This window comes from Engraulis encrasicolus, chromosome 6, assembly GCF_034702125.1.
Source record: "Engraulis encrasicolus isolate BLACKSEA-1 chromosome 6, IST_EnEncr_1.0, whole genome shotgun sequence".
In the NCBI taxonomy this organism is placed as follows: domain Eukaryota; kingdom Metazoa; phylum Chordata; class Actinopteri; order Clupeiformes; family Engraulidae; genus Engraulis; species Engraulis encrasicolus.
In genome coordinates this window covers 35,820,250-35,833,677 of record NC_085862.1, presented here as the reverse complement: position 1 = coordinate 35,833,677, position 13,428 = coordinate 35,820,250, and the positions used below count along the sequence as shown (strand labels likewise).

The window sequence follows — 13,428 nt, the reverse complement described above, 5'->3', positions numbered from 1 at the left end:
AAATACACTGAGAGAGGAAGAAAATGAAAGAGGAGGGGAAGCGAGAGAGAGAGAGAGAGAGAGAGAGAGAGAGAGAGAGAGAGAGAGAGAGAGAGAGAGAGAGAGAATGAGAGACCATGCCCACACCCATGAAATGAAACAAAAGAATCCTCTTTTTTGGGGACTGATGATCATTTGTTCGCCCCCTTCATTGCATCATCATTGGGAAAGTTCAACGTTCCTTCTGAATGAGTGAAAGTGGAGACTTTGGGCGAGGTGTTTCTCACATGCACCTCTTACTTGACCTCAGCCGGCTATGTCACACACGTAGGATGTGAGTCCACACACACACGCACACGCACACACACACACACACACACACACACACACACACACACACACACACACACACACACACACACACACACACACACGAGGAGGGAACATTCTGTCTGGAACACCTGAAGTGGGTCAGGATGGGGGAGCACTCTACTCTACTCTACTCTGCTCCTGTGCTCCATTACTTGCTCATCCCTGTTCAAACATGTCCTCTTTGTTCTCCTTAAAGCATATCTCCGGCGGACACAGACAGCCCACACTCGTCATGACAAAGAAACCACTCAAACTCCAGCGAACAGGAAGAAGGATACTCCCTGAACACTCCCTAGAACACTTCCCAAGAAACGGGCCTATTGCTATCGCTAACATCTACCTTCAATTTGTGCTCTACATGCTAAGGGCAAAGAAGCGGCGTACGTTAGCCACATACAGTCAGTATACACAATCGGATAAACTTGGAGCTGGCTAAGCTAGCAGTGTCAGGCTCTACGCCGGTCACCGAGTGCTGTGTTTGATTTCTACACTGTTATCCCTGTGATTGGCAGCCTCGAGCTCCACCGTTACCATCCATTTTGTTTGGCTGTGTGTGTGTGTGTGTGTGTGTGTGTGTGTGTGTGTGTGTGTGTGTGTGTGTGTGTGTGTGTGTGTGTGTGTGTGTGTGTGTGTGTGTGTGTGTGTGTGTGTGTGTGTGTGTGTGTGTGTGTGTGTAGCCGAGCCGGGGAGGCATTTTGCGCGGCGGTAGCTAGTAAGGCTCCAGTTGCTATGCAGTGAGGAGAGAATATGATAAGGGGAGACAAGGGGAGGAGGGGTGGTAGTGGTGGTGTGGTGGAGGAGGCAGAAGGAGGGGGTGGAGTGGGGTGGGGTGGGGTGGAGTGGAATGGGGTGATCTGTGAGTAGGAGTGGGGGTGCAGTGTCAGGGAGGAGGGGATGGTGGAGGAGGGGAAGGGTGATGAAATATTCAGTGAGAGTATGCCTCTGGCTTCTCCCGTTTTTTTGTCTTTCCCTCTCTCTCTCTCTCTCTCTCTCTCTCTCTCTCTCTCTCTCTCTCTCTCTCTCTCTCTCTCTCTCTCTCTCTCTCTCTCACTCTCTCTCACTCTCTCTGTCTCTGTCTCTGTCTCTCTCTCTACACCTCTCTTTCTCTCTTTCTCTCTCTCTCCCTCCCTCTCTATCGCACACGACTCTCTGAACTCCTTGGCTGACAGTTTTATTTATTGGGGTCCCTGTGGTTCAAGGAACTCATTTACAGGCATTCTTGCCTAGCACACTAAACCCATGCAGGGCAAGAAGCGGAGAGGAGTGGAGTGGAGAGATGGGGAAAGGAGAGGAGAGGAGTGGAGAGGAGAGGAGCAGAGGAGTGGAGAGGAGAGGAGAGGAGAGGAGAGGAGAGGAATGGAGAGGAGAGGAGAGGAGAGGAGAGGAGAGGAGAGGAGAGGAGTGGAGAGGAGCATAGGGGAGAGGAGCAGAGGGGAGAGGAGAGGAGAGGAGAGGAGAGGAGAGGAGGGATACTAAGAGGAGAGGAGAGGAGAAGAGGGATACTAAGAGGAGAGGTGAGGAGAGGAGAGGAGAGGAGAGGAGAGGAGAGGAGAGGAGAGGAGAGGAGGGATACTAAGAGGAGAGGTGAGGAGAGGAGGGATACTGAGAGGAGAGGTGAGGAGAGGAGGGATACTGAGAGGAGAGGTGAGGAGAGGAGAGGAGAGCGGTGCTGCTGCTGGTGCCAGAGCCGGGGGTGACAGTCATGAACAGTCAAGCTGCTTGATGTCAAGATAAGAGCTCAGGGAGAGGTCATGGAGGGGGGGGGGAGGAGAACTGGAAAAAAAGGGAAACTAAGTTATGCTCACCTTTTCGTCGGGGGCGCGGGTGTGGGGGGTGGGGGGAGAGATATGCGTGAGCTCGGCTGGAAAGGAGGAGCATTAAGGCTCTGTCCCTGTTATTATTATTCTATATGCAGTACATTGTCATTATAACCAACCCCCCTCCTCTGCATACACACAGCACAGCGGTTGATGTCTCTGGAGCGCTATATCGGTATGGTGTGCATGTACGATGCACACAGTAGGCGGGTTGCGAAAAGACAATTCCCTGCCCCCTTTGCTGAAAAAAAAGGGGGGGGGGACGGGGAGGAGGGAAAGAAATCAATGACTTGCACCTTCCTACAAAGATGTCATTAGTCTTCGGGCATATCAGTCCCAACCGATCCCCCTCGCCAAACATGGATCGAGGAGGTCGGCTAGCTAGCTAGCGATCGCAGACTCTGATCAGCTGAGTGGAAAGAAAAGGAGCGAGGGAGAGGGAAGGTGAAAAAGAAGACGAAGAAGGGGGGTGTTGGGGGTTGGGGAGAGGGAAAAAAAACGTGTGGTGTCAATCAGCTTGAAGGCGAAGGCTGAATGGACTCCCAACCCCCTCCTCTCCCCTGCTCTTTCTGCCTACTCTACTCCTCCTCCTCTTCTTCTTCTTCTTCTCGCCCTCCCCCTCTTCCCTTCTTTCTCCTCTACATTACCTCTGGTGCCTGCCTGTGGTGCATGTGGCAGCCCCTTTGAAGGCCGCCTGGGTTTACAAAGAGCCAATCCACTTCAATAATGCTCACGGGAGAAGACAGTACCTGCTGCTGCTCCTTCTTTCTCTCTCTCTCTCTCTCTCTCTCTCTCTCTCTCTCTCTCTCTCTCTCTCTCTCTCTCTCTCTCTCTCTCTCTCTCTCTCTCTCTCTCTCTCTCTCTCTCTCTCTCTCTCTCTCTCTCTCTCTCTGGCCCTCAGCTACCGTGTGATCATCAAAAAGGTACACCATGCACAAGGACAACACCTTTGATTCGGAGTAATGAACACGCTTTTAAAACATGATGTCTTGAGGGGGCACAGACATCTGCAAAGAAGAGGCCGGGGCTGCCTGCTGGTTGGCCTGGTCACGTAAGACACGGTGCCTCAAAAGGGCACTCTAACCCTTTCACGCCGAGACTCCGTTATAAGTGTGCTGTTACCAACAATAGTAATAATAAGCTAATGCATGCACAGCTGTGCACAAACAGCACATGACTGGTTTACGCGTTTGTTTGCTTTTTAAGAAATATAGCATTATATTACATTTAGCAGACACTTTAAACCAGAGTGACCATCAAAAGAGACAGCATGACCTTCTACAAATGTGTGGCAGAATAAAGGCCAGGGCATTTCTCGAAACCAAAGTTGTTAACTACACTAGCTACTTCGTTGTTTGCCATGCAATTTCCCAATTGACAACTACCCAAGTTGCTAACTGGCTGACAACTACGCTTTCAGGAAACACACCCCAGAACAGAAACCAAAAAAGTAAAAACAAACAAAAAAACAGAAACAATTAAGTTTCTCCTTTAAAGAAGTCCTTTGCATATTCTGCACCTCCCGTGAGGAGTAATACTGGCCTCGGGGCCTGTGGCCTAGGGGGACACGACACGACACCCAATCATCACGGGGGGAGTCTCGGTGGGTTAATGGTGGCTTTGCACTCAGCGTGACCAGTGCAAGCCATCGGCTTCGGGTTAACACCCCATCATTACATCCACACCTGCTGAAAAGCCTCATTAAGGCGGCTTTTGTCAAACATCAGGGCCGTTCAATTGTGCTTCGAGCACACACACACACACACATGAACTAACACACACACACACACACAGGAGAACTAAAACACACTCACACACGCACAAAAAAAGAAACTGACACACACACACACAGAGAAAAGAAACTCACACACACACACACACAAACACCGACTAACCAACCCCCATTGGCGCTGCTGCATCACATCGCTCCAGTCCAGTCACGATGCCCCCTACTTGAATCACAAAAGGGAGCACGAGGACGGAAAACAACAGTCACGACACGCCGGCGCTCGCTCGTGTAAACCCGATAAAAGCAGGAGTTGTGTTTATTTTTAAATAAATAAATAAAAGAGATCCACAGTACACAACAGTAGCGGCAGCAGCAGTCCCCCTTTAACCTCCCTCATCAATAATCAGCGACATTACATCGGCGCCTCACTACACCTCCTTCAGATGCGCGTCGCAGCCAGGCAAGCCGCACAACACACCACCACAACACACAACACTGAGTCGTCCTTGTGCACGACTGTCTCATTAACAAGAAGCCCAGGACCCAAAACCCAATCAATGGGCTATAATCACAAATGAGGTCACGCGTAGAGTGGCTCCTCATCACAGGAGTACAAATGCGCCACAACAGGGAGGAATCTAAGCAAGAGCGTCCGTGAAGACAACAAGAGAGGTCTAGTATGGTGGAGGTGGTGGTTGTTGTTGTTGTTGTGATGGCAAAACAATGCGCAATCAACAACGGAACAGCAGCAGCCATCGTCAGTACATCTCAGCGTGTATTCGTGACGATGATGGCCACGACATGGCATGACCTTAAAGCTGAGATCTGATTCAAAGGAGGACTCTTCATGTTGGGTATCACAAGGATGCACGATTCCACCTAGCAATTACAATCACCCTCTGCTCTACATCACTGAGGATGCTCAAGAACAGAGACACAACGACCTTGGACTAGAGAGAGAGAGAGAGAGCAAGAGAGAGCGAGAGAGGATGAGAGAGATCTATATATGTGTCTTTGGCTGTTCTCCAGGCTGCCACAGCACACAAAGGATGAGCCCACCGCTTTAGATGCGGGCAGGCAGTCAGTACCGAATTAGACTGTGTGATTCACCAGAGTCCTCCACGCACGCTGCCCGGTGCTGCTTGGCAAAGCCTGCCCAGCAGGACAGCCTCCCATCCCCCCTAGTCTGCCTTTGCTGTTTGGGGGGAGGGGAACTGGGCGAGTGAAGAGGAGGAGGACAAGGAGGAGGAGGAGGAGGAGGGATATAGAGAGAAAGAGAAAGAGAGAGAGGTGACCTGCCTATTTGGGTTGCGATTCTGCCTGTCTGCATCTGCCCACAGTCAGACACAATGGTACCGCACAGGCTTATGCCGAGGCAAATCTAAAGCAGTGTTTCTGTGTGTGTGTGTGTGTGTGTGTGTGTGTGTGTGTGTGTGTGTGTGTGTGTGTGTGTGTGTGTGTGTGTGTGTGTGTGTGTGTGTGTGTGTGTGGCAGAGGGTGTTAAGTCTCGGGGCACCACTTATGCTCAACAATGGCAGATTGACAGCAAAAGTGAAAAGTAAAAAAAAGCAAATGTGCCTCTCCCCAAATTAGGCCCGCGGTTTACGGAAACTACACACTAGTCATTATTCCTGCCTGGATATCAGTTAAAAAAAAGACTAAGCTTCAAGAGAGTTAAAAAAAACCGAAACAAAACAAAAATGTATTCCCACGCTGAGATTGAGAGACTGTGTGCTCTGCCACACATATAAGTCGAGCCCTGTGTTTAAAGAAAAACAAAAAAAGGAGAGAGAAATGTCGAGCTCAATGAAAGTACTCATTAAAATCTTCATAAACTCCCTTTCTCCTGCTGCAATAAGAATAAGATGTTACGGGTAAAATAGAGACCGGGAGCTTGAAACCTGGGAACCACAGCGGCTTAAATTATGGGGCCAGGGAGTTTCGCTAGCCTGACGTAACAAGGGAAAAACGCCACGCCAATAATTATGCCAGGCTTCCTCCATAAAACACACTTCTATCTGGCGATACGCCGGGCACATCTGAAATAGACTATAACACTTGCGTCGCTGTGCTGGTTCTACGTAGTGCCCTGCCGTCCGCACACCCTTGAGGCGATGAAGGTCTAGTTTATGACATGCAATTCCAGGAACGGAGTTTGATCTTGTCCGCCGCACCCCGCAGGCAAAATGTCAAGAGCCACAACTGAAGCCTGTGCGCATTGACTGTTGATTGACTGGTTGGTTCATTCATTAACAAAAAAAAGTGGCTCGTTGTGATTTGACTATCACGATGACTCTCGAGAAGCAACCTATGGGGGTGGCATGGGCTATGAAAACAGTATGTTCTTTTACAGAGCTGCAGTCACGTTTGTGTCAATGTTGTATTTGGACACAGGACTGCGCCCTGTCTTAAACGGCAAAACCCACATCTGCTAAACACTCAAGTCAAGATTTCAGATTGAATTTCAAAAAGGCATTCGCAATCTAATTCCGCAATTTCTTACAGTCCTGGTTTGAAAAGCAGTAATCCTGGTGCTGCTATGGACAAAAATAGTATGGGGGTGGGGGGTTAGTTAACTGATGGTCTGCTTTAACCCCCCCCTGACTCTGTGAGTCTGAGTACAACATTCCTTCCAAAGACTCTAAATGAGTCACCACCACCACCACCATCACCACCACCACCACCACCGGGAAGCTTAATAGGACAGACCCTCAGAGCATGTGCGGTGTGTGTGCAGCGTTGCATCCTTGAAAGATATCAAGCGGCCCTCCACCAGAAGCAGCGGCTAATTGGCCCTGGCTCTCTTTCCTCGCTCTCCTCCTTCTCCCCCTACTTCTACGAAACAAGTCCATCTCCACCGGAGAGCGAAAAGGAGAGAGAGAAACGAGTGTGTGAGTGAGAGTGAGATGGGAGCGAAAGAAGAGTGCCTGTTTAGCCCTGCTGTCGAGGCGAGGCGAGGCGAGGCGGGTGGGTATTTCTTTCTCTCTTCCCCTCACTCCCTTCTCCTGGAAATGGCACTGACTGCAGCTGCCTGGAGAAGGCGTAGACGCATGATGGAGGAGGCGTGCTCTCTGCCAACCCTTCTCTTCTCCTCGCTCTCTCCTTCCCTTCCCCCACGCACAAAATAGGCCTCATCTGTCCTTGCTGCTGCTACAGACCTCTTTACTTACACCACACACACACACACACACACACAAGCATGCACGCACATGTGCAAGCACGCACGCACACACACACACCTGCTTGGAAGGCAACCAAGTCACCTGGATCAGCAATAAACAAATAGCTCCAGCACTCCTCTGAGAATTCATTTGCTACTAGCAAATACAGCGCCAATTACCCACATACATACATACACGCACACACACACACACACACACATCCAGACATGCTCTGACTGCTCTTGCCCACTAACCAGTGAGGAAAATAAAAAAACAGTGATTCAGTGTGCCTATTACACATTTAAGACATTCATATTCATGACGGTAATGAGCCTCCGTAAAAGTACCAATTATTTGGATCAATAACGTTGCATTCCAGACCTGAGGACGCTCGCAATCAATACACACACAAGAGCAGACGGAGATGCCTTGAGGGGGGGTGGGGATTCTTGAAGGAGAGGGAAGGCCGGCAGAGCGGAGCGGAGTGGAGGAAGGGAACGGAAAGGAAGGGAAGGCAGGGGAATGGCGAAGGGGGCTTGCCTAGGCTTGCTTCAAAATCACAGGCTATGATACTGCTATGAAATCCCAGGGTCCCCCCCCCCCCTCTCTCTCTCTCTCTCTGCCAACACAGACTGATTACTGATTTCAGCGGACAGCTGTTAAAGGGGCAAGATCATCCTCCTCCTCCTCCTCCACTATGCCCTCCTCAAAGAGAGAGAAAAAGAAAAAATGGGGGGGAAAAGAAGAAAGAAAAACTGAAAACAACAACAAAGACAAAGCAAGCGCTTCCTGTTCAAGCGTGGGCCTATGGAGTTCACAACAGAATGCATCACGCAATTAAGCCGACAAACTAGACTATAACATGAAATGTATAGTCTGGGGTCACACCATAGGCAAAGTCGCAGTGCTAAGCCCATTCTAACGGCTCCCTACACAGATTCCAAACTAGGCAGCAGCATTGGTAATTAGAGGACAGAGTCAAGCCAAATTCATGGCCCATCTACTACTAACCCCTTTGATGCGAGGCTAGACCTACCCGTCATTCAGAAAACATATTTTGCAGGTAGGGTTTGGTAGTGTTTACTACTAGGGTATGACACAATGCGATTCTTACCTGAGTCTCTGTTAAACTCTCCAACGCTTGCATAACGGACTGCTCTGGTCTGGATGCTTGAGACTTTTGGAAGAAGAGGAGAAAAAAAAAGACACAAAAATAGATTAGGTTACACATTTCTTCAGCCAACACTGACAACAAGACATTTCAAAATGCATCACACTGATAATATTACCATGAGGCCTGCTTCTACGGTTGGGACGAGCGTTAACTTGCTCCCATCGGTGATACCCAGGTCTTGGAGTTTTCCTGTGCTCAGGCGCCTGTCAGAAAGACACAGATACTTTCTTTTAGGACATGCAAACAAGCACAGCATTGTCATGCATGCACAACCCTCCCAGGTCAGTCATTGAGATAGTAAACTATGGTTAACAATCACCAGCAATTGACTTACTTAATCAATCTGCCTTAATCTCAAATCACAGAGAGCAAAAACATCCGATAACCAACATGGCATTGACGCGCTGTCAGACAGAGGCAGAACAAAATGTGTCTGACTCACAGCTCCAAATGAGTTTCACATCTCAAACAAATCGTGTAGAACTTTTTGATTGGGCCCACTGGTGGTGAACCACTTCAGTTCAGGCCGGCATGTGCGTTTGTCATTAAATGCTATGCAGAAGGCAAACACAAAGGGCTTCGCTCTGTTTGCCTGAAGGCAGCTATTTAGAGGAGAGAGGATTAAATAGTGTTCTAGGTTTTAGAGGGTGATGTCATTTGGAGGTAATTAGATGAGCCAGCTTTGAAAAGGCTCCCCCATTTAAAACAAAAACAATGAGACGGCTGGGGTCATTCAGGAGTGACAAAAGACCAGCGTTTCTCGCTATACAGCCAACATCTCCCATGCATCACTGTTGGCGATGAATGTGAAAAGGTGCGGCGAAACTAAACACAATTTTCGATTCTTCTTAAACAATAATGGAGAGGAAGTGCCCTGCGTGCAATTCGGCCCTTGGTGGTTCCACCATTTACACAGCGCCCCAGCTGCGTTTGAATGACAATTGGAAACCACACGGAACATTTCACCTGGCCTCCATGTGTTTTTTCTACGAACTGTCACAGGGGCCTATTCCTCGAATGGCATAGCAGTGAGGAGGGTAATCCGCTGATGTGGTTTCTGCCGTTGGCATGAAAGAAGGCAGGCCCGAACCCGGATATTTTGAAGTCTATTATAGGAGCAGTGGGACTCCCTTGGCACGATTGGCTAATACTTACACGGCCTGGAGAGCCCCATGCTTTGTCAGAAGAAGATACAGTGTGAGTTCATATCCGCTGTGTTGTGTGTGGTGTTCTACAAATTGTAGTGAACCCGTTTCTTTGTCTGGCCTATGAGTTGGGTTTTAACAGATGACATGTTTAACGGCACATCCGGCTGCGCATATGTCTCATAAGTCACTAGGAAAAAAAATCTCACCAGTCAGTCACAACGGACTAAACCCAGCTCTAATACACTTCAACCTATCAAAAGTTAATCTGCAAATTGGGACACAATGCAATGCAAGGTAGCATCCGCTTACCGTCAACCACTGAACCGCAACTGAATCCAAAGTATGAGCACATTGCGCGCACACAGCGCGCAGCACACAATGGGGGATTTAAACCAGCATTCAAGTTACAATGATTACAGGCATCATACGCAATGCAAACGCATCAAAACCACTTAAATACACGGACAAAAGTCCTCACCATTAACTGAGACAGTAGTCAAATGGTTATGATGCTGGTGGTTCAACGCGGCCAAGTTGAAACGCAAGCGTAAGGTAAGACTTGATACTCACGTTTCTTTGTGTAGCAGTGCGAGTCTTTCTTTAGGTACTTTGAGTCTTTGGGACAGTCTTCTCTTCAAACCCTCTACCGTCTCCTCGAGTGGAAGGGAGAGTTCGAAGCGAGTGCCAGTTGTAGAATGGATGAACAAATTCATGGAGGGCTCGCTGGGGACGGCCTCGCAAGACGGAGCTCCGCGGCTGGTGCAGCTCCGGGCGCTTGGATGCTGGTCCATTCGATAGCCTGTATTCAAGAAGAGAGGCGTCGAGTCTGGTGGCTTGGTGTAATTAAATGGTCTGGGCCAACGTTCGTCTTAATCTCAAAGCAAGAAACCGTTATGTTTTAGAAGACACATTAAAAAACCAACAGTCCCGCGACGGTGCGCCTTGCAACCAGAGCGTATTCCCAGGTTAAATGATACCGCAGCCTATGTTATTCCGCTAGGTGTAGCTTGGGCCAGGTTCGTTCCAGATTTCGACAACGCGACGCTTTAACAATTCCAGCAGATTTCAAGTAGGAGAATAAGGTAGCTACAATAAACTAGTCTTCGAAAAACAGTAGCCCAAACACATGTCCTTTTTCTTGATTAGATTTGGCATTATATGCGTTCTTTGTTTCTATTTCTATTGTCCATCAATGTATGGAGCTAAAAGCATCAGGCGGAACTAGAAGGTGCCGAAGCCTGAAAAGATTAACACAGCTTAGCCCTGTAGCGCGTACACGCTCAAAGCAGCTCCAGTGAAACCGACAATGAATTCTGATGCAAGGTATCTTACTTGGACAGAACTAGGATTACGCCTACAGGACAGCATTCCACCCAATCAGCCGAAGAGAGTCTGTAGACGTTGTCACTCCTGGCCAATAGGCAGGGTAGCATCACACCCACGTGGAGGGCAAGGTCCACCTATCCACCCCCACACACCATATTTGGCCATCGAGAACCAATCCAATGTAAGTGGGCGAGGCTGACAACACCAAGAAACACGATAGCGCCAGCCCACTCAGGCTGCTCAGAACCATTCATAATATATTACAATCACAATAGGAGCCCATACGAAATGAAGATCTTTCTCTATTTTTATGCAGATCATGAATGCATATTAACGTCACAGGCCTCGAGGCTGTCTACTGTGGACAGTGTAGACTGCTACGGAAGAGCTTTTATGGGAGCATGACAGATTATAACGTCCATAATATTTGTTTGTGGCTGATTAAAAACCTCTAGGCTTAGGCATATCTCTTAACAAAACCAATCGAGTACGATCAAGATAACGAAGCGGCCTCCAAAATGACGTGAGTAGGCCTGTAAAGTATTTATGTTCCTAACAAAACAAGTGGGGACTAGGCCTACTTCTTCAAAACTATAAAGAATGAGTAATGCCTTCTCGTACATATCATCGATCTGTGATGCGATACGCGCTTTCCATATTGATTGATGTAAACAGAACGCACGCCTGATTTTTGTCTTCATAAGAAGAAGCCTGTATATGAATAATTTAATTCCGAGAATTTCAATCCAAGCACAGATATCCAGACGCCCACGTATATTTTCCAGTGATAATGACCATCCCTGAAACATGTAAGACCATTGCGGGTAGCAGTAGCCTAGGCTACTCGAAGCCATGGCACTACAAAAAAAAAAAAAAAAACGCAGGTGCTTTACTGCCGACTAGTGGTGGTAGGGCGCACAATATTGCTCAGGTGCACTTCATCTTCTAGCACTACTTCAACTTCACGAACAGGTTATCTAATTAGAGAGAACCGTGACACAGTTCAGTATTGTCTGTAATAACACCTCAATGCGACAGTAATAACACTTTCAGTACTTTCCCCCAAAAAGAGTCTGGTACGCAACGACCAGTTTGAAATAGCAGACAGAGTGAGTGTCTTCAAGTTTACAAGTCAGGTTTGTCAGTAGCATACTTTGTCTTTGACCAGACAACAGGAACGAGACGTGCGCGATAGCTATTCTGCCTGAAAGCACATTGGTTTCTGTTCCTTGCCCTATTATGCAGACTCGGTATGCCTCGCCAACGCCTGCCAGTTTTAACTCCGATAAATTAACACTCGGGAGTTTGACTGGGCAGCTCGTTCATAGAAACTAATAAAATACTCGTGCTCATTTGGACTTTGGACATAGCGAGGGTCTAAGTAAGGGACTGGGCACCACCATTTTAAAGATGAATGACACTTACCAATAATTGTTGCGAAAACCTTCAAGCCTCGCGACAAAGTCTTTGAATCTTTCCCAGGTCCAGCCAGTTTTGGCATGTAAGGTACAACTCTTGAGAATAAGTATGAAGTATCCAATTGTTTTAGTAGCAGACACAATATCCACAAATGTGTGCAGGCTTTCTTTCTGCGTGTGCCTTATCCAATGCTTCGGTGATACTGAAATTTCGGCGCAGTTTCTCTCTTGTCACAGGGAACGCTCCTAATCAGTCCAAACACTTTCATATGACGCGAGCATCAGGATCTTTGACGCACACTGAAACGCAAGCCTGTAGGTAAGACAACTCTTAACTAGGCTCCACCATAGTAGGCGGAGAAATGGTTTCTTGCGCGATCAGCATCTGATTTAAGGTGGCACTTCATACACTAGTGCAGGTTTACGCAGCTGGAAGGAACACAGTCGGGACTTAGCCAAAGAAAAACATATCCCCTCACACGTCTCATAAACTAGTTTGATGCGTTCAAAAAGTATGCTTTCCAAACCAATACATACACAAGAAAAGCAAAGCCGATACTAGCTGTTACATCAGGGTACGACCTTAATAGTCAGAAAATGAAATACATTTCTGGGTAGGAGGGGGTGTGGACTTCAATGACGCCATGTGAACAAAAAACAAATCCATATCACCGGGCAACCAGCGCGCAGCGCTGTATAGTGCTTGGATACGCAGTCATAACATAGGATATTGATTGTAATAACGAATTTTACTGAGAGGAAACCATTGCAAATAACACATACATTGGATATTAAGATTATTTGTAATGTATTTGAAAGAGGTACAGTTGCTGATGTGTTCAAGCAACTAAGCCTGTCCCAAGTTCTCTTCTAATATGCTGTCTAAAATGATCATGCGCGAATCTACACGTAGCATGGTTGAGGATGAAACTAAGCTCACACAGCTATTCCTGTCTATGAAGCTAGCGGGTCTATGAGACCCATTGCTGTCGATTCAAAGGCATGGGAGCGGCGTGGGTGGGTTGTAAACAACCGGCCTCGGACGTGTGTGTGGGACGTGCGTAGGAGTATGTGTGGGTGAACCGCATTCCAATCTATCAAAGTCATGATCGCAGCTCACACACACAGTGCGTCGACAATATGTTGGCAATAGTAATCTAGTGGCTTTTAGCTGTTGTTGTTTAACTGCCTATTTCCTCTTGAGTCATGAAAGAAGGACACAGGTGAGACTGAGACACACCTGTGTAAGCTGCCATTGCAGGTTGCTCCCCACACGACATCCAGGTTATGAGCAGGTGAACAAG

The 13,428-nt window shown here is 47.9% G+C and overlaps 1 protein-coding gene across 2 annotated transcripts in view; it reads right to left on the bottom strand.

Annotated features, from left to right (window-relative positions):
- midn (midnolin) overlaps positions 1 to 12,493 on the bottom strand; it is a 32,696-nt gene extending 20,203 nt beyond the window's left edge. The window contains exons 1-4 of one of the 2 annotated variants that reach the window (XM_063201409.1): positions 12,132 to 12,493; positions 9,951 to 10,179; positions 8,348 to 8,435; positions 8,173 to 8,235 (exon numbers count right to left, since the gene is read on the bottom strand). In XM_063201409.1, coding sequence (XP_063057479.1) covers positions 8,173 to 8,235; positions 8,348 to 8,435; positions 9,951 to 10,179; positions 12,132 to 12,207 — 456 coding nt within the window. In that variant the 5' untranslated portion in view covers positions 12,208 to 12,493. Of the gene's footprint in view, positions 1 to 8,172; positions 8,236 to 8,347; positions 8,436 to 9,950 lie in introns of both variants that reach the window. The other variant, XM_063201410.1, reaches the window with a different exon arrangement.
- Between the last annotated feature and the right edge of the window lie 935 nt (positions 12,494 to 13,428).